General features: G+C 32.5%; 2 protein-coding genes across 3 annotated transcripts in view; both read left to right on the top strand.

The window, feature by feature from the left end:
- The window catches only part of LOC132756854 (low-density lipoprotein receptor-related protein 4-like), a 75,888-nt gene extending 73,927 nt beyond the window's left edge, over positions 1 to 1,961 (top strand). For both annotated transcript variants that reach the window (XM_060747997.1, XM_060747996.1), the window contains exon 21: positions 45 to 1,961. In XM_060747997.1, coding sequence (XP_060603980.1) covers positions 45 to 296 — 252 coding nt within the window. In that variant the 3' untranslated portion in view covers positions 297 to 1,961. The remainder of the gene's footprint in view (positions 1 to 44) is intronic.
- LOC132756855 (low-density lipoprotein receptor-related protein 2-like) overlaps positions 1 to 24,745 on the top strand; it is a 62,565-nt gene that overhangs the window by 18,931 nt on the left and 18,889 nt on the right. The gene's annotated exons all lie outside the window — the stretch shown is intronic.

A 24,745-nucleotide genomic window follows, 5' to 3' on the forward strand; every position in this document is an offset into this window, starting at 1 on the left:
TTTTTGACAAATGTATTACTAAATGATGATCAATTTTATTTTAGAATCAAGAGAGTGAATGCACGAGCTTGGAAAAGAAACAGAATGAGTATGAACAATTAAGCTTCAAGAGAAAAGACGTTCCAACAAGCGAGTTTAGACCATCTGCAGTTCCAAACGTATATGCAGGCATGCATGAGTCTACAATAATTACAGGTGATGTACTGCAAGATGATTACTTGCAGCCATTTCATGCCAATCCAAGTTTCTCCTCCGATGATACCGACTTCAATAACCCTGTTTATTTAGATGAATAGAAGTATCACAAACCCAAAACTCCAATTTTCTAACATCAACAGATCTACAGCAAATAATAAACACTGGAATCGCGAGTTTTGAGCCCTAGTTCGAGTGAAAATGATATTGTTTATAACTACTTTTTGTCATAGGTCTCTCGAGGTCCAGGGACAAATGAAAACAATGTGTATACACTGAAATTTTACACGGTATTAAATTTGCCTGAAGTCAGTGACGTAATTGTTTGAATAATCTTGATGATATTCTGAAAGTACTTAATCGGATTAAATCATGTTGAAGCGAATAGTAAATATATTAACAACTGTATAATTAAACCAGTTAACAAGGTGATGTTTTGTTAGGGAACTTTTTATTCTCTTACCATATGAACTTGTGTTAGTTAACTAGGAAAATCAGATACAGATATTGCTTAAGCTTTATTCTTCAGTAATACCCTAAATGGTATGAAAAGAACATTTCACTGCAGTAATTATGTATACATTTTGTACATTTTTTTATTGAAAAGCCCTTTCATTATAAATAGCAAAGAAGGTTGATTTAAACATAGTTTTCACTTTGTATTGTATATTTAGGTGTATGAATGAACTTTACCAAACACACACTTTGGTTATTTTACCAATCTGTACACTTGATTTTTAACCTTTGTTTATACTTGTAAATGTTTTATTGACATTTCAAAACAGTTTAAAGATCAATGTTTAAATCAATGGATGACTTTTTTCTCTACGTAACGATATTTCTGTTACCTTCAATTATATTGATGATACGAGTGTAACAATTAAACTCCTTATCAAAGCAATTATATATAGCACAAATGATAAGTTAGAAGGATTGTTACTTTCACGATCGGATCTTCTAGTCTAATATTCCGATCGTGTCATATTTTACTAGTCTGAGATTCCATTCTGTTTATCCAATTCAAGGTACATAATGCCTCAGAAACAAATAAATTTTATCTTCTTTTGAAAGGACAAACATGAATCTTGTTACCTGAAAAAATAGCGATAAATGTGAAATAACTTGTCATAAATGTATCAAAATGAAAACAAAATAGTTCTTGACTTCAGTACAAAATACTCATTTAGTTAAATTATATTTATTGTCAAAAAGCAACAGGTAAAAATAATGGTTCGGGTGATTGGCCAATGAGTAACTTTTATTGATACTGTAAAAGTACAAGAACATTAAAAAGCTTTGAGACATAAACATAAAGAATTTTTTGAGGTATGATGGACCTTTAAGAAATGAATGTTATTATTGAGCATGAGATTCATTTTGAACAATGTAACGTACATCCTTTATGGTTTATCTTAACTGACATGTCGTTTGAACTATTCGGAATCTTTTTGTAATATAACGGGATCTTTTTAGTAACATTATTTTCAGAATGTTGTATATAATTTCAAAGACTATATTCAAATGTTTGAGATATTATGAAAAGTGTTGTGATTTTTTTTGTAATATAAATGGATCTTCTTTGTAAGACGTTTTTAGAAATTTGTATATAATTTGAATGTGTATGATCCAAGACTATACATGTATTCAAATGTTTGAGATGTAAATATATATGTTGTATATGTACATGTACATTGGTCGTCTTTGTGAACTTTATGGAACAAGAATGCGGTGTATTTATAATGCTAATAAAATCAAATGTAACCGTACGGTTGTTGTTTTGTTTTTCTATATTAATTTTGATAATTTCTCCTTTTCGTTTACAGATATTTTATATAAAGAATAAAATGTATATTCTTCTGTACATAAATGCTTCAAAAGAGAGAAAAAAAATAAATGCTTAAAAAGACTTTAATACAAATGAGGATAACGCTCAGTAGATCAATAGTTCTTTTTGTCAAGGAAATTATACTAAAATTTGTGTTTACAATTTTAAAGTTCGAATTCAGCTGTTATTTGGCTGCCATAAATTCAAGATATACCAGTTAATAACAAAATACCTTAACACCTGATTTATAGTTTGAAAACAATTCAAATATATTCCGTATATCTTCAACAATTTGACAATATCTTCTTGTTATATTATATTGTAATAAACAGATTGAATCAATTTAAAAGGGGCGGTGACCGAGTTGTTAAGGTGTTCGTTTCTCAAACTACAGATAATGGCTTTGTGTCATGACCATATTGCCTTAAACCTGTTGACACCAGTATTGAGAACTTCAAGCTTTTATCATAATCAAGCTAAAAATAGGTTTAACCAAAACTTAACAATTCTCCTTTTTTCTTCAACAAATGTCCAATGATTATTTAAATGAACTACAACACATTGGCACGTAAACGCCAGAACTCATCATGTTATTTAAATCGATGAAAATCTATAATTCGTAGTTTGATGATAAACATTCGTAACAGAAGACTGTCTGAAAGGAAAATATGTATCTAAAGCATTGAGCGAAATTGTAAGTTTTGACTGTTCTGTGTACTGATATGTCAAGTCAGAAACTTACATTACTCCTGAATACTATGAGACATGAAAAACACACCACCGAAAGTTATCTTTTACCAAAAAAAGTTTTCTTTTTGATACTTACGGCAAAGGTATAAGCGCATCTCAATTACAAATTTTATGCATACCATATTTACAAAATAAAAATGCGTTTTTTTCTATATTAAGCTTTTTTATATTCTTTAAGGGAGAACAAAGATCAACCAGGCAATAAGGCAGTGCGATATTCACAGACAATCTAGTCACGTAAGGCATGTCAATAACTAATAATACTTGTAAAACGTTACCTTTATAATCAAATTAATATGAAATCATGAAAAAGCTAACCAATCTATTATATCCCGGTGTTATTTGACTTATATTTCATTTACATATTTTTAATTCACTATTTTTTTTTATTATTTTCTTTTGAAAAGCATTAAATCATAAAATTGTATTAACAAATCCTCTGGTGAGCAGTTCATTTTACAATTAATCCGCATTGCTCAGTAGATGACATTTTTAATCTATATTTTGAAATCCAGTTTTGTGTAAAAGTTATCATCATCTTACACATTAAAAATACCTTCTTATAATTTTACCAACCGTACTAAGAGCCCAATTTCCTCTACGCACGTTTTAACAATAATTTAATAGTAAAGGATAAAATTAACTTAAAGCTATAAAGTTTTGTATTATCCCTTTTCCTTTTTATCTAACAGTGAATTATTTACCTCACGGATACAATAATATCTTTTTCTATCAATTGACAGCTTAAGAGCCGTCAAATTTTTCAATTTTGTCGTTTTGGGCGTTATTTGAGTATTCCGTTTTCTTTACGTTATTGTATACAAATGTATTACAATTATTGCTGATAGTATACTTATATATATATGCCATACTTATATATGTCTTCAAGAGTAGTTTCGCCAGTGGGGAAAAGTGTAATTATCAGACTGGTACGAAGCTAACCAAGTTTTATAGAGACTAAGTTTGGTGATGACACGAAGTAAGATTTATCTCATTGTAATTTTAATCATTAATCGCTTCCAACTTAGTTTTGCTTAAATCATGTTTTAATATTCTTTTTTGGTAGTTAAATTTCAGCTTTCGAGTTAAATATTTTACAACATGTGTATATATATTGCACCTACATTGAATGACACCATAAAGCCGTTTTTGATAAGAATACAAGTGTGAAAGCATTGATTTTATATTGGAATGATGCAAAAAATATTTACTGCTAATTTTCCTTCTCACCAACTTAAATACTTTTTTAATTCTTTAACCGACAATTTACTGTTGCAATTGTGTATCAAACTTAAAAGAATAAGATAAATGGCAACAAAAAGAAACAAAAGCGATAGTATACTATTTGTATGTGTTCCATGCGTTTTTTTTGAATTCTTATTATAATCGTAATTCTTCTTCCTTTTCTTCTTTTTTCTTCTTCTTCTTCTGTGTTCTTCTGTGTTCTTCTTCGTTTTCTTCTTCTTCTTCTTCTTCTTAATATTTATTATTATCATTATTTAGTTTGAAGAATTACGAACTTCAGACTTTGTGTAAAGACATGTTCAAGGCGTTTGATAAGTTGACGTAAGTTCGAGGACGGTAACAGACGCTGTATTGTGTAATAAATTGTTTACAAATATTAACACGATGGAGACGCACGTTCACTGTGTTATTTTATCATGTTTTCACTTATGCTATGAGTAGTACACAACTAAGTTGTTATGTTTGTTTTTAAATAATTATTACTTTTTTACAACTTGACAAGTGAACAATAGGAGTTATTTCTTTCTATTACATGTTCTTGTTGCCTGTTAATTACACAGACACTTGGGGTGTGAAGCTTAAAACGCCTTTAAAATCCAAATAAAATGTATATTTGTCAATCCCAGCGCATGTACTGATCATATATATAAAAAAATTAATATAAGCCGTTTTGAAAAAAAAATCAAATTTCAAAGTTTATAATAATACACAAGATAAAAATGTTCGCCGGAAAAAATCCGCACACCTACCGTCAACATCGACGGTTTCAATCGAGCAAGTGTCCCAAACCGAATAACAGCCTAAGAAATAGTACATGAATTTGATCTTATGAAACTTCCATACTTTGTCGGGATATCTTAAAAACTTCCATATTTAGCCTTTTCATTTTTAAATTAAGTTATCCAAGTTAAAATATGAACGTATTTGATTGATAAAAACGCTGTAGCACCGTAGTATTCTTGTGCAATATGCAAATAAGTGCTGAAACGATTTACCGCTGTCGAAACAATAGGACAGCAAATTATGCTATAATTATGGAGTAAGCTCAATATATAATTCCTACAAATTATAAGTAGGAAATAAATATTTCTCCATTTTCGTGACTCAGAAATTCTAGAATATCTCGCGCAATAATTACATAATTTTCTAGGTCACGATATGAGATAACCTGCTAATGTGATTTGTGAGATATTATAATAGCCTTCGATATGGGATAACACTATTCTAAAAATAGATTTTACCAAATCACCGCTACATCACCTGTGCTGGCTTAGGTATTACACATTATACATGTAACAAGTTAAATGTTGATGCTGGACATCAAAGACGCCGCCAAATGATGTGAACAGTCAATCAGCATTGAAAATGGTTCTCTATTACAGTTGAATATCCGAAGCACAAATCATTTTGTTTCTCCATGTTCTTGGAATGTGCTCGTTGTTTATAATAATGTTGCATATTTTTGTTAAAAGGTAGAACCTAATGCATAAATTCACAAAGTAATGCCATGTCTGAAATTCTTAAATGTTTTCGGTTGCGATAAAGATTGAAACGTCTGGTCGAAGCAAAATTAATTAGATAACAAGTAAAATGGAAATGATTGGTATACTTAAAATGAATTCAAGACAATAATTATGTGCCGAGAATATATCCAATTAAATATTGCTACGAATTGCATAATGTTTGAATGATTTTGAGGACGAACTGTCAGCAGTGATCTCCCCTTACTGGCCGTAGCGGTTGCGGAAGATCCGCCTGTCTGATTGGTGCGTGGTCCGCCTGGGCTCCTTGCCAATGGTTCTTGTTGCTGGGTCATATGGGGGTTGCGTTCATTGAACGCCGCCTTTCCTTGTTGATCTTGTTTTTCATATTTTAGGCTTTGTGACTTGTAATTTAATGATTCGACAAGTGATATTGATCAAAGTTGTTTGGTTCCCTTCTGCCCCGTCAACGAAGACTAAATGCTAGCATACACAGCATCATTTTAATTTTTGTGACATTTTAAGGCGGAGCCGAACATCAACAGAGGCGGAGCAAATGAAGTAAGTGTCACTGCCCCAGTCGTCTTTCAACTCTTAAGGTTTAGAACGATCGACTACAGACTGGCTCATTGGCACGTTATTTATTATGTAGATAAAATTAGGTAATGATAAAAAGAATATGATATTCAAACATGGCAAATTATCTTTTCAGTTAGACGTTTATCCAAATCCCTTAAAGCTCCGTGACATGTTGTACATCAGAAAAGCTATTTTTTATTAGAAAATTTGAGAACAGTGTGATTTTGTTAAAACAAAAAAAATTAAACAAAATCAAGGCTAAAATTTTCCCCATTGTGTATGGACAAATGCATATCTACTAGACGCCAATTGCAAGCGGCGTCTAATAAATCAGCGGATACTTACTTTGTTTACATGCAACTTCAAGAAATTTTATTCAATTGTAAGAAACAAACAAGTTGAAAATGGAATTTAGTGTGAAATTAAAGGGGACAACTTAACACTGTAGTGCTTAAGTGGCATTTATATTAAAATTAAAACGATGTGCTCTGGCCTCTACATCTTGTAAATGAAAAAAATATATAAAAAATACACCATTAATTGCTGATGGTTTTATGCCAACTATGATATAACACGAAGCAATTCTTATTACCATTCTCGCATTATTATGTATTATGCTTGAAGTTTATTTGCATGTTTTTATTTTAGAAATATTTTGTTGACATTTCTTTTTGCTATAAACAAATAAGGCGATAAGGACACTGATTTACAAAATTCTGGAAACAAAGTGATCCCTCGGAAGCATTAACCACAACAAAATTACAAGAGAATTGCAGACTCGGTTTGATTGAGTCTGTACATGAGGGATAATGAATAAGTGCAATATCTTTCACGCCCCTAGCACCGGCTTGAGCGGTACTCAATTCTCAACACTGAATAGTGCTGGCATCAATGATCCCGAAGGACCAGAAAATATAACGACACTGAAGTGACACGTTTGACCAGAGTTTTGAGGCATAGATTTCATTCTGTATTTAAAAATTTGGACGTGTTCTGCTTGAAAGTAGAAAATCTGAATGATATCAGATTGGGACACCTAAAATAGATTGCTCTACAAATCTCGAACTTATATGGAACAAATTGTCTCTTTTATATCTTCTGTGTTTTTTTCTTTCTGAAAAGCCTGATCGTCTCCCCGGTTGCATGTCCGTCGCATTCAGTGCATTCAGCACTTTGATTTTTTCTGGGGTTTACTTATTGTGATGACAGGGAAAGAAGCAATAATAGAAAGTCATATTCAGATGCTCGTACACTGGTTAGTTTTTTTATCTGGGGTTAATATAGTGACAACAGGGAACGTGTTTTTATTTTTGTCTATGATACAATAGAGAAAGAACATCAAAACACCATCGTACAAATCAGATGGCCTCGTGTTTCTGTGCTCTTTCTGTCAATACAGGTGATTCAATATTATTGTTATACCGACAAAAAAGTGCTATATATTTGCTGCACGGCTGTTGGTGTTAGGTGGTGAACACATGATGCTAATTCACGGCTCCCCTGGGACCAATTTTATTGGCCGGGCTGCACTGGTGCAAACCCGGGTTATAGTATGGTGAATGTCGGGCGGCGGGCGGACAGGCGGGCGGGCCGGCCTGTGGGGAAATATTTTTGTAACAGTTTTCTCAGCCCTTTGATATTTGGCATACAGCATTGACACATGGTCCCATACCGTGAGATTTGATTTTAGTTCTGCAGCTCATCAATTTCCTGTTTACCAACTTAGTTATATTTTCGACATTAATGGTCAATGGTAGGAAACTTTCGTAACAGTTTTTCTTAGCAACTACTTACCACAGCCTCTTGATATTTTGCATACAGCATTGACACATGGTCCCATGCTTTGGGATCCGATTTCAGGTCTGCAGCTCATCCACTTTCTATTTACCAACTTAGTTAAATTTTCGACATTACTGTTCAATGGTTGGAAATTTTCGTAACAGTTTTTTCAGCAACTACTTATCATAGCCTATTGATATTTGGCATACAGCATTGACACATAGTCCCATACCGTGGGATTCAATTTCAGTTCTGTAGCTGATACACTTTCTGTTTATCCACTAAGTTAAATTTTCAATATTAATGGTCAATGGTAGGAAATTTTCGTAACTGTTTTCTCAGAAAGTACTTATCACAGCCTCTTGATATTTTGGATACAGCATTTACATATGGTCCCATACCGTGGAATTCGATTTCAGTTGTGTAGCTCATCCACTTCCTGCTTATCTACTTAATAATATTTTCGACATTTATAGTCAATGGTATTTTTTTTCGTAAAATTACAGCCCCATGATATTTGGTGTAACTTTTCTGTCTTTGACCCATTTTTCAGTTTTATATTTTAGGCAGATACACCATAACTGCATGTTAAACTGGCTATTGGGGAGATAACTGCGAGAAAGAATGTGAGACAAATTGTGAAGGTTCATTTGACCGGTTCAGTGGATTTTCAGATAATTGTTGTATATGGAGGCTGTTAGTTGCCAAAAATCCAGCCTTTGAAACTTGACAATGCATACTTCGGTTCTACTAAACAAATAAGTTCAAATCTAATTGTCGATCCGAGAGTGACATACTGCACTTGTATTAAGCATTTTGATTACCTCGATTTGATAAAATGGAAGCTGTAAACATGCAACTTATAAAAAATGCAAACTGTATTTATAAATGTATAACTTCAAATTGGCAACATGTAGAAAAGTAAACGATAGAACGTACACAATACATTTAATGCTGTGCATCATGACGTTGAGAATGTAACTGCACTCAGTTTTACAACACCACACTTTCCCTTTACATTCTAACGCGATTAACATTTGTAAACGATTTTGCAACTTCCATATATGGAATTATCACGGAAATAGACAAAAATTAATAGGCGGAGCCAATTTTCACGAAAGCAGAATATAAAGAGAGGTAACTCCTGCTGGTACAAAAATATTTCAAATTATGTAGAACCTGTTATAAATTTCACATACATTAACTGCATTTCAGTTGACTTTGAACATCCTATGATTTGTTAAAACTTATTCTAGTACAGGATATTAAAGTAATGCAAAATTGGTTAAGATATAATGTAACAATGTAGCAACGTTTATACTGATAATGAGCATAATAATATGCAAAAACTAAAGTTGGTGAATTAACATAAGGGAATGTGTTTCCTATATATAAGAACACACACCACTATTGGTTAATATGAACGAAAAGGTTTGTGTCCCTTCAAATGTTACACGGTAATACTCGTACTAAATAGTACTAAAATGCGATACATGGAAGTCATTTTTGGCAACACGAATAAAGAGAACTGAACAGTAAGCCTGTGCCTTCTTTCTTTAAAGAACTATGTTAGGTTGTAGGAAAACCCATATTTTTGACCAAATGTATAACCAAGGAACAATTCAAAGTTTACTATCGATAATTCCGTTGTATAACCAACAACTTGTGAATTTGTCACATTTAATGTTGAAATAAATATTCAGTGTATCCTAGCATCTCTGTTTACCTCCAATGGGAGGTAATTTGAGTCACAGGATGTGCTTTAGCCTTTTATTATTAAATATATGTAAGCTGACGTAGGTAAAGGTCTTTTTATGAATTATACTGAATCGATAGCAACTCTAAAATCTGTGTATACATGCTGTCAATAGCTGTTACCTAGACTTGCTGTCTATCTGACTATTTTTATGTACATGAAATACTACACAGAATATTTATTAAGTTTTGTAAGTGATGGATTTCTAAGAGAGAAAATGAGCAAGGTATACCTAAATTGATAATCAACATACATACCTTTGGACTCATTTAAATATTATTATTGAAAATCGAAATGGGAAAATATATCTATACAGTATGGTAAAAAATAAAAAGTTATGTACGAAAGGGTACATACAACTTTGGTTATAATTTTACTATTGTTAAACGTTTTTTCTTGTCAATTCATACGCTAGAATTAAGGTTACTAATGTAATAGTAAATGCTACTACTAGGAAAGACAACAGCCAGAATTTGGTCTGTATTAGTAATTATTCGAAATCAGATGTTGACTTGAAATTTGAAAGTGGTAAGGTAGCAGCTTAACTGTAAATGTTACTCATTCCTATGCAAATTGGAATACCCTCAGTAAAGTTTATTTGTCGTTGAATATATAGTCTTATCAATAGATTTTACTTCCTTGAAAAATATTGAACCTCAGGCAGTAAGTAGCTTGGTGAGTTTTTTTTATTATCTTTTTTTTTTACTAGGAAATGTGGTATCACCAACGTTTTAAAACTTATATTCCTATAATACTTTAAAGTCCGCTGATGTTGATTGTATAAAGGAATATAATAGCAATCATGCAAGTGAATTATTTTTGGTGAATAACTAAACGGTAAACGGAAACTACGCCGTTTCTTGTCGCCGAATGGTAAATACCGAAAAATGAGCGGATAAATACGTTTATTTACGATGATGTAGTGGGCGGGAAAATTGGCGGAGCTTATTTTACCTCCTATTGAAAAACGTGTAAAGCTGGATTATGCTGATTCGAATCATGATGGTTCGACAATGTAAAGCTAAGAATGTACCGTCTGTTTTGTCGGCGAATACACGAACAATGAGTATTCGAACACTTGGTATTGCTACTATCAGCAAAACAGTTAATGTTTTGTCGTTTAACAAAATGTATTTTGTTTAAATGCATGTTTACAATGTTAAATCGGCAAACTCAATCCAAGAATTCAACATTGGAATTTACATACAAAGAAATACAATTGTATTTTGTCCGTTAACAAACTGTTTAACTCAGATCAACAAGGATCGATTTTTGGCAACGAATAGCCTCCATAGTTGTAATAACACTTGCAGTGTTTATTGCAACAGCAATTGTTAAAAGGATGGAAACAGTGCTTCTTGTAAATACGGCATGTGGGGTTCTCTTTGGAATAAAATGTGCGACACACACTGTGCTGGTTGTGGCAGAAATAGTAGTTGTGCAGTAGTTGTCAATCCGGGCTATGGGTGACTTTTGCAATATGACTTGTGATTTTACTTAAAATAGTTGTGCTAAAAGTAACGGATATTGCTTTTCTTTTAGACACAATCTTTGGAGTCCTACTTGCAATAAAACTTGTAATTCCAAGTGTTCGAGATGCGACAGAGTCACTGGACGGTTACTTGCACTTTTCATTACCGTCCATGAACAGGCTCCATCAAACCGAAGCTGCAACATTTACAATATTGTCTTGTTGGGATTTATATAAGGATTCTTTATTAATTTTATCCCTATTCTATATTTTCAGGACAATGCAAGTCATGGTTATTTGGGAACAAAAGAAACAAATTAAAACATCAATATTGCTAAAGTCACAAATTCAAATCAAATGTAGTTTAAAAAGTTAAAAAGACCACATAAATAATATAATACAAATAAGACTTAAGAATTGTTAAAAAAGCGAGCCTTAAAAATGATCCGTCCAAATAAAACCTCTTAACTAAGTGAGTTTTAAGTGCTCTCTTAAACACTGTTAGTGTTTCACAGCTTTTAAGTGTTCTAAGTAGGGCATTCCAGAGTTTAGGGGCTGTCGTCATAAAAGCACGATCACCATAAGTCACAGTCCTACTACGCGGTAATACAAGTGCTAAGCGATCATTCTGGGACCTAAGTAGTCTGGATGGGATGTCTAGCATCTTTCTTATGTAAGTAGGTGCCTGTCCATGAAGCGCCTTAAACTCATATGTAAGAAGTTTGAACTCGACTCTGATGTGCACATGAAGCCAATGTAGTTCCTTTAAAACTGGGGTTATGTGGCAGTTTCGCGGTGTCCTGGTTATAACACGAGCAGCCGTATTTTGAACAAATTTTGAGCTTGTTGACAACATACTTTGGAGATCCACAAAACAACGAATTACAGTAATCTAATTTTGATGTCACTAACGAGTTTATCAAGGTTCTGGTTGAATCAACAGTAATGTATTTCCGAATTCGACCTATATGTCGAATTTTCATGAAGCATGAACGAGAAACTGAGTTCACATGTTTTTCTTTGTCTAAATGTTTCTAACTGTTGTTGATGGTTTTATTACAGAATCACCGCCTTTGACAGTAAGATCTTCAACGTCACTTTGTTTTGGTACAAAAACAATCACTTCCTTTTTATTCGCATTGAGTTTCAAAAAGTTATTATTCATCTATAGTATGATGTCATTCAGGCATGCTTCAATCTGTCGCAAGGTGTCAATGCGTGAAATGGCTTCCATGTACAATTGCGAATCGTCAGCCTAGAAATGATGTTGAAGTTTATGCTTCCGACAGACCGCGCCCACAGGTTTGGTGTACATGATGTAATTCTTCGGACCAAGAACTTCTTGTGGCAAAGAAAATGTCATACGTACAGGTTTAGACAGTTCACCATTGACGCAGACAGTTTGATTACGATCACACAGATACGATTTCATCCATTGTAAAGGTTTGCCTACTATTTCGAAGTGTTGTTCGAGCCGGCAAAGGAGGGTACTATGGTCGATCGTATCAAAAGCAGCAGATAAGTCTAACATTACTAGAACACTAGCATTATTCTGATCAAGAGAACGGAGCATGTCATTTTGTACACATAATAGAGCCGATTCTGTTGTATGAAACAGCCTATAAGCAGACTGATGCTCTTCATGAAGTTTATGTGCAGATAGGTGTCTTTCAATTTGGGAATCGACAACTTTCTCGAGAATTTTGGAGACAAACGGTAAATTAGATACAGGCCGGTAGTTTTTCATAACCTCTTGATCTAACCCTGACTTTTTGATTAAAGGTCTGACTCTAGAACTTTTAAAAGCGGTTGGTAGATAGGCTCTCTCAAGTGAAGTGTTTATGATTTTTGTGATCAATGGTAATAGTTGATTTTAACAATCTTTTATCAGCCATGTTGGAATGGGGTCAAGTTCACAGGATTTGTTAGAAGAACTGCGAATATTTTTTTAAATTTTTATATCAGAGACTACTGAAAAGTTTGAAAATTGCTCTCCATTGAAAGGTGCTTCAGGGACAACATTGTCTTTTTGTTGGTGAGACTTGGTCTGGCTATACCATTACGTATGCCTTCACCCTTATCACAAAGAAGTCACTAAAGTCTTGTGCTAGAATGTTTGCAGGTTTACCAGATGGCATCACAACATCTGTGTTTTCACCCATCAAATTCCGGGTCATTTTGGTAATGTTTTTCATATCACGACCACATGATTCTACTTTCTCAGTGTTTGACTTTGGACCTATTTAGAAGCTTATTCGTAACAGCGCAATGGTTTCTATAAACTGAGTGATCAATTTTCAATCCGGTCAAGCGCCAATTTCGCTCTAACTGACGTCCTAAATGTTTAGCATCATGAAGTTCTTGGGAATACCACGGATTCATTGGTCTTAGTACAATGCTCCTGGACTTAAGGGGTGCATCTTTGTCAAGGAGGAGAGAAAGACCATTGTTGTAGGCATCAACTAGTTCATCAACATTGGAGCTTTCTTTAACACTATTTAAAATATCTGATGTCAAAATATCTGTTTTAAACTCATCAACATCTATTGATTTTAATTTTCTGTAAGTCACAGTTTTTCGTACTGGTGGTGGTTTTGACACACTAGCATTAAATACAACAGCGAAGTGATCACGAGACGTGTTTCCATTATTGACTTGGAGTCCAGGATAATATATTTCTATATTTGATACCGTTGAGTCTGTATCTCTGGTAATAAGCAAATCTAGTATGTGGCCTGCTTCATGGGTTGGTTCAGTGACGTGTTGTCGCATGCCGCACGCTTCCAAGACACTTTTGAATTTTGCGGTATTAGGGTTTGAAGATTGTCCAGGTGAAAATCAACATCGCCCACCACAATAATGTCGTTCTCAGTAGTTTGCAAGAAATGTCGGCCATTCATCATCAGTCTTTAAGCCATTTTGTTTGTTTGGAGGCAGCCTATATACCACAGATAATCGTAGAGAAAAGTTGTTTAGAGTGATGTTGCAGTCCATATATTCAAACGAGGTAACATTAGTATTGCGACTGGATGCACGCATAGTAAGTTTTAGGGGTGCCTTATAAATAACCGCTTCTCCACCACCACGACCTTGGCGAGGAACATGGGCAATTTTGTATCATCTAGGTACTAATTCGGCAATACACGCTGTGTTACCAGGACCACCAAGCCACGTTTCTGTCACAGCGACGATGTCAAAATCATTGGATATGATGTAATCAGAAAAGGCCTAACTCTTATTTTCACTGATCTTAAATTGTGACAACATATTTTAATCTTAGTTTGCCCTTTACAAACAGACAGTGGTTTAAATGTGACCTTTCTCAAATTGTCAGGATTAACACTGTTTATTTTGGGATTTTATCTATGTTCAAAATTTGTTATTCTTGTTGACACATTCTGAGGTAAATTTCTAATATTATGAAGGTGAACTCCATCATTTGTGTCTCATATTCGTCTTTCAATGACACGACCCCCTCTGATACCCCTATATTGCTTTAGTATGTCTAGCTGTTTCAATGTTTTTTCCAGTACACAAGGATCAAGTTTGGCTGGTGATAATTGCCTTATATTATGTAGGCTACACCTATTATATTGGATAATCCCTGGTAAACACTGATCAGCTAAATCCGCCTTAGGCAAGACACACATATCTGAAACTTCAATTGAAATATCAGTTATCAGTGAAAATAAATGTAATAGAAGTTGTTTTCCATATGCATGCGACAAAGTTTGAGGGGAATGCATAAGTTGTTCATTAGGCTAATGTTAAATTAAACCGATCTGTTTATTACAATGTTATGTAACAATAAGATAGTGTCAAATTTATGAGGTTTGAAGGAACATATTTGAGTTATTTTCGAGTAATAAATCAGATGTTAAGTTATTTAGTTATTTACTGCTTTATCTTGAATTTATATCAGTCGAGTTACAGCACAACTGTGTACACACATTTGAACAATAAACAATCGATCTACTCAACGTTATCCTTTGTTTGTATCAATATCTTAATTCAGCAGTCATGTACGGGCGAATATACACTATATAAATGATTTGAAAAAAAAGGAGAAATTATTAATATCATTACAGAGAAATAACAATCGAACGGTTAAATTCGAATTTATAAGCATTATAAATTCCCAAGCTGTTTTGTTACATAAAATCCATAAAGGCGACAAATATACATGCGCAAATACAACATTTTTACATCTCAAACAATTGAATATTATCTTGGATGATAAAAATTTGATTATATAAAAAAATCAGAAAAATGTGTTACCAAGAAGATCCCTAAATCTAAAAAAGACACACTACTTTTGATTCCGAATCGTTCAAATGATGTGTCAGTTTAGTTACAAGATAAACCAAAACGATGTACATTACATTAAAATGCATCTCACGATCAAACACATGATGAAAAAATACCCATTAGTTTCTTTAAGACCCATTATGTCTCAGAATTGCTTGAACATTTTTTCCCAAAAGTTTTTTAATTCTGTTGTACGTTTACTGTATAAATAAAAGTTACTCATTGGCCAATCACCTTAATAATCTTTTTCATCTGTTGCTTTTTGACAACAAGTTAATTGGGAGTAATATTTTGTATGGAAGTCAAAAATACTATTTTGTTTACATTTTGATAAATTAAGGACTTTATAAAGTTATTTTACATTAATCGATACTTTCTTTAGGCAACAAGAGTCGTGTTTGTCCTTCAAAATTAGATACAATTTATTTGTTTCTGAGGCATTATGTACATTTAATTTGAAGAACAGAACGGAATATCAGCCTAGTTAAATATGACCCGATCGTCAAAGGTAATAGTCTTTCTAACTTATCATTTTCTATAACTGCTTTGATTAGGAGGAATATTGTTACACTCGTATCATAACATAATTGAAGGTATCACAAATATCATTTCATAGAAATAAATCATGTTTTTATATAGACGTTTGGAACTGCAGATGGTCTGAACTGGCTTATTGGAACGTTATTGCTCTTGAAGCTTAACTGCTCATACTCATTCTGTTTCTTACTCAAGCTCATGTATTCGCTTATTGATTTAAACATTGATCTTATATTTGTTTTGAAAGCTTCATAAAGATAAACAATATACATTGTTTACATTCGCTTTCTCTGCTTTCGTTTAATGAAAGGGCTTTTACGTTAAAAATGTAAATAAAAAGTATATAAAATGCCTGCAGTAAAGTGTTATTTTCATATCATTATTACTGAAGAATAAAGCAAGATGTGTATGTAATTTTTCTAGTTCATTAAAACATGTAAATAGATTTATGGTAAGATAATGTTCACTATCAAAAAAACATTCCTTTGCTTTTATAACAGTTAATAGTATATTTATTTTAACATATTATCTATCCGCTTCAACATGATTTAATCCAATTTAGTAGTTTGATACGGAATCTTATTTCGTCCACAATATTCCGCTAGTAACACGCGATAATTATCGCTTCTAAAGGGCGAAATTTAGTACTAAATTTCGCATGTCTTAAATTTCGCTAGTCTCTAACGCAATAATTATCGCCCTTTCAAAAGACCAAAGACACTTACACTAGCGAAATTAAACAATTTCGCCACGATAAGTATCGTCCTAAGTTTCGTATCATACATCTTGGCTTATCCATGGAGTATGGGATTGCTGGGGTTCTAGTCATTCGAGCTAAGAAATAAATGTTTTCACATTTGTTAATGTTACCTTTGTTAAAATTATGCCCTTAAAGATGTAAAGGTATAAATTATCAACGAGGCTTAGTTCGTTCAATACTTTTAATTGAAATGTCTATTCAGTGTATGATCTCAGTATATTACTATATAATATAAAGCTTCCAGTAGATTTAACCAAAGAGGTTAAAGTTACAACACAACTTCACATCAAGCACTTGTTAAAGCACCAATCAATATATAATCAGTATCAAGAAGATATCAATATGAAGATCAAGCCCTGAAACAAACAAATATAGCAATACTAAATACATGTACATACTGAGATCATTAACACAACTCAATATATACAATTTAAGTCATAGCATGATTATAACATACATCTCACACCAAATAGCCTATATAACAGTCATTTAACCATTACATCAATTAATTACTTTAATATTAATTAATGAACATTCCAAGTACAGTTTCCTGTATTATATTCAATATGAAATAATTCAATCCAGTGGCCTGTTAAATGAATATAGTAAACTTATAAAATAGTAAAACAATACTATGACTTGTACAATTATACATACCAATAGTGGATTGGACTCAATGACACTCATTCAAAAACCCTCTCAGTCTTGTGATGTTACTGCAACATACTGTAATTAAACATGTGCACAATAGAGAATGACAGTGATTTATATTAATTACTGCAAATAGATATTACTTTAAATATGCTGCCATTATCAGATGCATTGTAAACAAATCATGTACAATATACATGAATATCTTATTTTAATAAACTTTAGACACACAGCTCATTTGTAACTCACTTAAACAAAGTAAGCAACCAATATAAAACTTCACCAACCTCAATCCAAAATCCACAATCCTATTTAAGAATTAATAACCAACTTATTATTATAAACAACTGAAAAAGATGTCTGCCTTCTACCAAAAACTGATGACAACTCAGAAAACGGCGGGAACAATTATACGCATGATTAACTAATAAAACAGCCAAGGGAAATCACTCCTACAGATTTTAATCAATAAACTACAACTGATTATTTCCCTTTGGTTACATTAATACAGTGTCCACTGAATACATTGACAAATGTTCAGGTTCGGGAAACATCTTCGGAACAGCATTACCTTTTCATTACCTTTATCGATATTCTTGTCTAAAAATTGGAACAAAACCTCACACTTTCTACATAATATTGCTGAACTACATACCTTGAATCTTTGAGTCATGGAGTCAGTTATCTGATATTAATCTGGTAACAGAAAACTTTTGGCATTTTTTAGTATTTTTGCCATCAGATTAACATTTATGAGTTTAGTGCATTAAGTAGCTAGTTGGTCACTTAACATTTTTATCGAAATGTTGAAAGTGGTGGCAGTTTTCAATACAGCAATAGCAAGGGAAGTGAATTTTCATGCTGGAATATCTAGGAAGTGGCCAATCTTTATTTTAGCAAGAAATTTGAAATTGCGAGAATCTTACATAGTAAAACAAGTCAAACAGTATCACTGTCATGTCATACCACCACAAGCTCCATTAGGGATATGGGTGTAAACACACTTTATTCCTTTATATGAATTTGTTGAAAAATCAAAACTATGAACTTATTTGTTGGTTTATTATTACAGTACTGTCTGTGAGAGTAATAATTAACAAAAATAACAAGAGGGTCATGATAGCCGAAGACAACTCACCTGACATCCAGTTAGAAACGAGGACTGGTGCCCCACTGATAAAATGTTGTCTGATTCCCTTCCTTTCAACCCAATCTTTATGTAAAAATTAAAAACATTTTGTCATTGTCTCCAAACAGTTTTAAGTTAGGATCACGACTTACAAGTAAGCATCTTAAATTAAATTTTATAATCTGACCTTGACCATCAAGGTCAATTTTAGGGGGGATAAGATTATACTTTAATTATTAAAGATGTAAGTGTTGCTATTAGTGTTGTTTTATATCCAAATATGAATCAAAATCTGTTCAACTATTGACAAAGTTATGGCAATTAACGCAACATTTAATTAAAAGGCCTTGAACATCATGGTTCATTTCAAATGAATAATTTCAAAGTATTCATTTAAAATGTTTTTGTATGTGTTTTAAATAAGATATGTTCAATATATTTCAGAAAATCACAATTTAAGCACAATAATGTAACTTTCATGGTTATAAGTCATTTCATAGTCAAGGTCAAATTAGAACTATTAAGCACGTGGATGTTGTCCGTATATGTTCCTAAAATTCATGCATAATTCAATCAGTAAATAAATATGGAGTAAAATCCAATAAATGGAATACAAAATATGATCAATTGTTAAAGTTTATAGAGAAGCAACACATCTATTTATTTCCTGATTTCAATAGAAACCACATTTTTTCATGTGAGAACATTTAAATGGCGTTCATAATCTCCATTTTAGTTACACTGTGAGTTACGCGTTAGGATCCAAGAATTTATTTCAGTTATTTCTCAAAAAGATATGTTTACCATAGAAACAACAGTTGAAAAAAGGAAAATAATCAAATAATGTGCATTATATATCTCAGTATGTTTTCTATCAACATACGTGCATTAAATTACTTGAGACTAACTTCTGTACTTTATTAGCTATTGCAGGACCTTGATTTCTTCTGACGTACGAGAAGATAAAGGAACCTTCAATGAAACTTGTTAAAGGCATGACTATGCCTGAGAAATGAACAAATATTTACTTCTCTAGGAAAATCATTGTAACATTTTATAACATTTAAGTCATGGTTTTAAAGAATGTTAAGTGCTTGCTACCTAAAGAAAATAGGACTGAATGTAAAAGTAAACGTCATAAAGTAGCAAAATGTAAGCAAAGTAGTATTTTGACTTCCATACAAAACACTAAATAACTAGAAATTTAGTAATTGCCTAAAAGCATCAGAAGGGTAAGACCGTTATTGTAATTGGCCAGTAAGTTGCTTGTTAGTAAAATATAAAAGAATACCAACAATAAAAATATTTTGAGATACAAATGAAAGCATTTCTAGGGCAAAATGGACCTTTTAAGATAATAAAAGGGCATTAGTTTTTAATACAAATTGTAAAAGTGTTTGTAAGATCTACGAATGACTTGATCCTTGAAGATCGTTCAGCACGACATAATTGTTGTGTATACATGTTATTTGATACTTTTGTTTCGTCTTTTCGGCCATTTCAACTTGGGTACTGGTTCCAGTAATCCTACTTGAATACTGTATAATCACCCTGAGGATATGTTGCCTGCTTTTAAAATTTGTTTTTTGACGTTTTATCTGTGATATGCAGGCTTCATAACCTCAGATCTCCTTTCAAAATTCCATTTTATTTATTTCCGCTCATTGTTTTCTTGTTTAGGGCAAAAGCATTCTTTTAATTGGGGACCATACGCCGCTTTTCATGGAATGGCACTACTGTGTCACATTAAAGGTCCCATGATAACTGCCGTATGAACACATCTGCGGATGTTACTTAATTCAAAATTTCAACATTTTCCTGTTGAGTTCTGCTTAAGCCGGTGCTCGGGGGCGTAAATTGAACTTTCCAGTACCGTCCATAAACAGGCCCAATTAAACCGAGCCTGCAACATTTCAATTTTGTTGTGTTGCACTTTCTTTAGGGATTCTGTTTTTCTCTATTTATAAGTCCTACGTAAGACTTTATAAGAAATGCATATAATATGCATTGCAAATCTCAACATTCCGGACCGGTATATTGGCGATAGAACAAGACACTTTACTCCCCCCCCACACACACATACACTAAATTTTAAATTTTAGATATTGAGAATATTTCTCCTTTTAATACAGTGTTTCAGATTTCTGGAGTGTGAAGTGTGTTGAGGTGAGGTGTCTGTAAGAGCATTGGCGATGTATCCTAAAAAATTGCTTCACAGCTCTTCGAAAAAACTGACTCGACAACAAGCTTTAAAGTGTCTAAAATATGAATATATCAAAACTTAAAATGCTTTAAAGATTACATGTTCCGCACAAACTAGCTGAACAAAACGCGCAATTTATCCATTTTCGGCTTTTTGAATGAATAAATCCTTATAGGGGGCAGGAGGAGGGGTAAAGTGTCTTGTTCCAGCCCTGGAATGTTGCGATTCGCGAAGCATTGTGCATGCATAAGTATAAAAATGAATTATATCCTACTTTGAACAAAGTTAAACCCATACATTTCAGATACAGAATCATCGTTTAATTTAATATATATAGAGAATGACATCTTCAGTACGTTCAATTTTCGGAGCTAGATGTATTGCTCAAAATAATTCAGATTATTTCGCTCCTGTTATTTTGCTCAAAATAAAAAAAAAATATGCGGCATGCCATAATTACAATTTGACCAATATTGTTTTCTTACATACTAGTAATATATGCTATCCCAAGTTATACTCTAGCATACATGTCTGTCGCGCTCTGTGCTTTCAGCACTTTGATATGTATCCTTCGTAGAAGTTATAAAATGCTGGAAACAAAGTGATTCCTCGGAAGCATTAATCACAACAAAATAACATAAGAATTGCAGACTTGGTTTGATTGAGTCTGTACATGAGGGATAATGTATCAGTGCAACATCCCTCACGCCCCCTAACACCGGCTTGAGCGGTACTCAATTCTCAACACTCAATAGTGCTGGCATCAATGATCCCGAAGGACCAGAAAAATATAACAACACTGAAAACCTGCAGTCATTTTTGGGGGAATAAAAACAGATGAATGACATCAAATGTCAAGAAAAATATATTTCTCTTGTAACATGTTGAGTGATTGCAAAGAGTCATGATGGCCTTAATTGCTAACATAAGGGTATGGTAAAAATGGTGGGATGTCATTATTCGGAATATTCTATTCTGTTTACGTAGAATATTCATGTGTGATAAATAACAGAGACATTCTATGTTACAAGTTTTTTGGGAATCAACAATATAATCATGGAACCATTTTAATTTCACTGTTGATAAATTTTATAAAAATATTTCATAAGATATATATTTATACCCTTTAAATTGTCTGAACAACTGAGTTCAAAAGTGCTATGCTCTAACAGGGCAAAAATTGTCAACTAGCAGTCATGATTAAAGTGGTTAGGTCATTATTTCTACTACATCTTTGCATTGTTTTTTTATGACCTTTGTACTCTCTCTACAAGTAAATATATTCATTAAGTTCTTCGTATAAGAATTTTTCAGAAAAAAATAATATCATAAAGATGAAAAAAAAAAAACAACAAAAAACAAACCTTTTAGCAATTGTTGCATGGCGAGCTTTTTAAATGTGTTTACTCCATTTTATTTGTCTGTTGCACCGACATATTATTAGTGATGTGGCTTTACTAGTGCTGAAAGGCCTAAGGTGCCCTTCTGTAAATTAATTCAGACACGAACAGTCAGTAACCCGAGTCGAACCACCGATGTTCCGTAAGCTAGCTGGCAAATGTGACTTTGACCTTTGAACCAACAGAGGTTATCTACTGGTCAATACCAATGCACCTGTGAAGTTTGAAGGTAAAGGGGCCATGAGTTATTGAGATATTAATCAGAAACAGATACTAAATTTCGCATGTATTAAATTTCGCTAGACTCTTATGCGATAATTAGCGCCCTTCAAAACGATAATTATCGCGTGAGAAACATACAACAGACGATATTTTTCGAGGCGAAATTGTTAAATTTCGCTAGTATAAGTGTCTCTGGTCTTTTTAAACGGCTAGAGACTAGCGAAATTTAAGACATGCCAAATTAAGTAATAAATTTTGTCCTTTAGAGGCGATATTTATCGCGTGTTACTAGTGAAATATTGTGGACGAAAAAGGATTCCGTACTCATTTCTAAATACAGGTGTGCCTGAATAACAAGATTATTTCACGATTATTTCAAGAATATTATATAGAGGATATTTGTTTGTTTGTGTGTAAGATGAAATTTTATTTCATCGAGTGGGCTTTAAAAACAGTATTCTCACGAGTGGCGTAGCTACGAGTGAGAATACTGTTTTTAAAGTTCACGAGATGAAATAAAATTACAGCTTACACAACAAACAAACAAATGTTCTTTTTATTTTATGCTAAAAAACAAGTTTAAACGAAATTTCCATAATATTAACATAAATATTAAAATCTGTTTCCTCATTGAGAGCCCCATTTTGTGCGAATTTCTCATTAAAAACAAGAAGTCTTGAGCTGAAAAATAAGCCCGACATTCAACGTTAAATGACAGTGATATTATTTATTTTGTTTAAAAAATATGAATGATCGCTTGTTTTAATAATAAAAACAAACAATTCGTGTAGGAGAAAATTCCAACCATCCATCCATATTTCTGTTACTTACTGCGAATTTGTATTAGACCTGGCTTTTGTTAAATGTAAACGGCAGCCATTTTTAAAGTTGTGTATTTCACGGGAGGAAAAATAATTGTGTTTGATTCAGAGGGATATCATTTTAGATTTGTTAGTCATACACCTTTTTTAAAAAGAAAGAAAACATATTTTGTGGATTAAAACAGACAAAAAATAAGTGTTGACAGATTTGAAAAACATGAAAAAAGCAGCCTATGAAAATGGAAGACTTGGAACTTGCTCGGAACGCTGGGTGGTTTACTTGTTCTACGAGCTGTAGCTGTCATTGCTTTTCAATTTTTCATAAAGCATACGGCAGTTCCTACTCGTAGGATACTTTAATATGCCCAAATGTCATCAAGAGCAGTTAACATGTGGAAGGAATGTATTTTTCAGACTGAAAAAATAAAACAAAAAATTTAGAGACGAAATTTGGTGACTGAAATTTGAATGAATAGAAGTAAGTTTTCTTCTTTTTATTACTTTTGACGTTTAAGGTATTTATCAATTTCAGCTTGCGTTTTCTTTAAACAGCCTGATATTGTCAGAATTGTTAGCAAAAATAAAATTGAGGTACCACATGGGAAAAATCTTTAAAAAAAGTAGTTTCGTCATTGGAAAGTGTGAAATTATATTTTGATAATTTTCACTGTGAAATTATCAAACATAATTTTCACGGATAAATCAGTAATCCACTGAAAAGCATAAAATAAACTACTGTATTTGGAAAATCCCGAACTGAAACTAACAGTTTCATTTCGGGATTTTCCAGATATCAAAGTATAAGAAAATTCACACTGACATTGGTTGAGAATATAAACATATATTATTGATGTTTTTACATACATATGAAACAAGGATGAACTATAAATTCTTTTTCTTTAAGTGTTAATATCCTAAAGTCATTTGCATTATATAACTTGAAGCCTATACAGTATGTTATTTTAATACTTCAAGTATATACATGAACATGTATTTATACAATGTAATTCATTGATATGGTTACATGTATCTATCAGATATATTGTTTTATTTAGTTATCTTATTATATTTATTACTGCCTGCTAATAATGTTGATTTTCACTTAATTTGGATAATCATGACGTTTATATAATCTATACACATGGCTACCGGCTATTTATGAATTAATATCCCCTACCTAAAAGTAAAATCGTGCTATATTATCAATTGGTTACAAACATTTTAACAGATTAAAATAACTATATGTTATGGAAGGGATTATTCGCCACTCTAATTAATATGAAGACATTCTTATTATTTTGAAGACATTCTAATGGATAGGAAGACATTCATATTGATTGGAGTACATTATTATTATTAAGAAAACATTGTTATTAATATGAATACATTATTATTAATACGTTGTAATCATTATGCAAGATTAAGATGTTGTACTTGTTGTCGTTACTCGAGTTCTTATTGAAATATGCGAACATTCAATTTACATTTCAGATCTAAGACTGTAAACATGCAAACTATAATTAGATATTTAATTTGCTAGCTTTCAAATAAATTTTCCTTAATTTGAATTTGCTTTCTAAAATTAATTTGACACACATTTTATTCTTACAGTGTTTCAGTATTTATTTTACAA

Source organism: Ruditapes philippinarum, unplaced genomic scaffold (assembly GCF_026571515.1).
Source record: "Ruditapes philippinarum isolate M1 unplaced genomic scaffold, ASM2657151v2 ctg2286_1_1_1_1, whole genome shotgun sequence".
Lineage (NCBI taxonomy): Eukaryota > Metazoa > Mollusca > Bivalvia > Venerida > Veneridae > Ruditapes > Ruditapes philippinarum.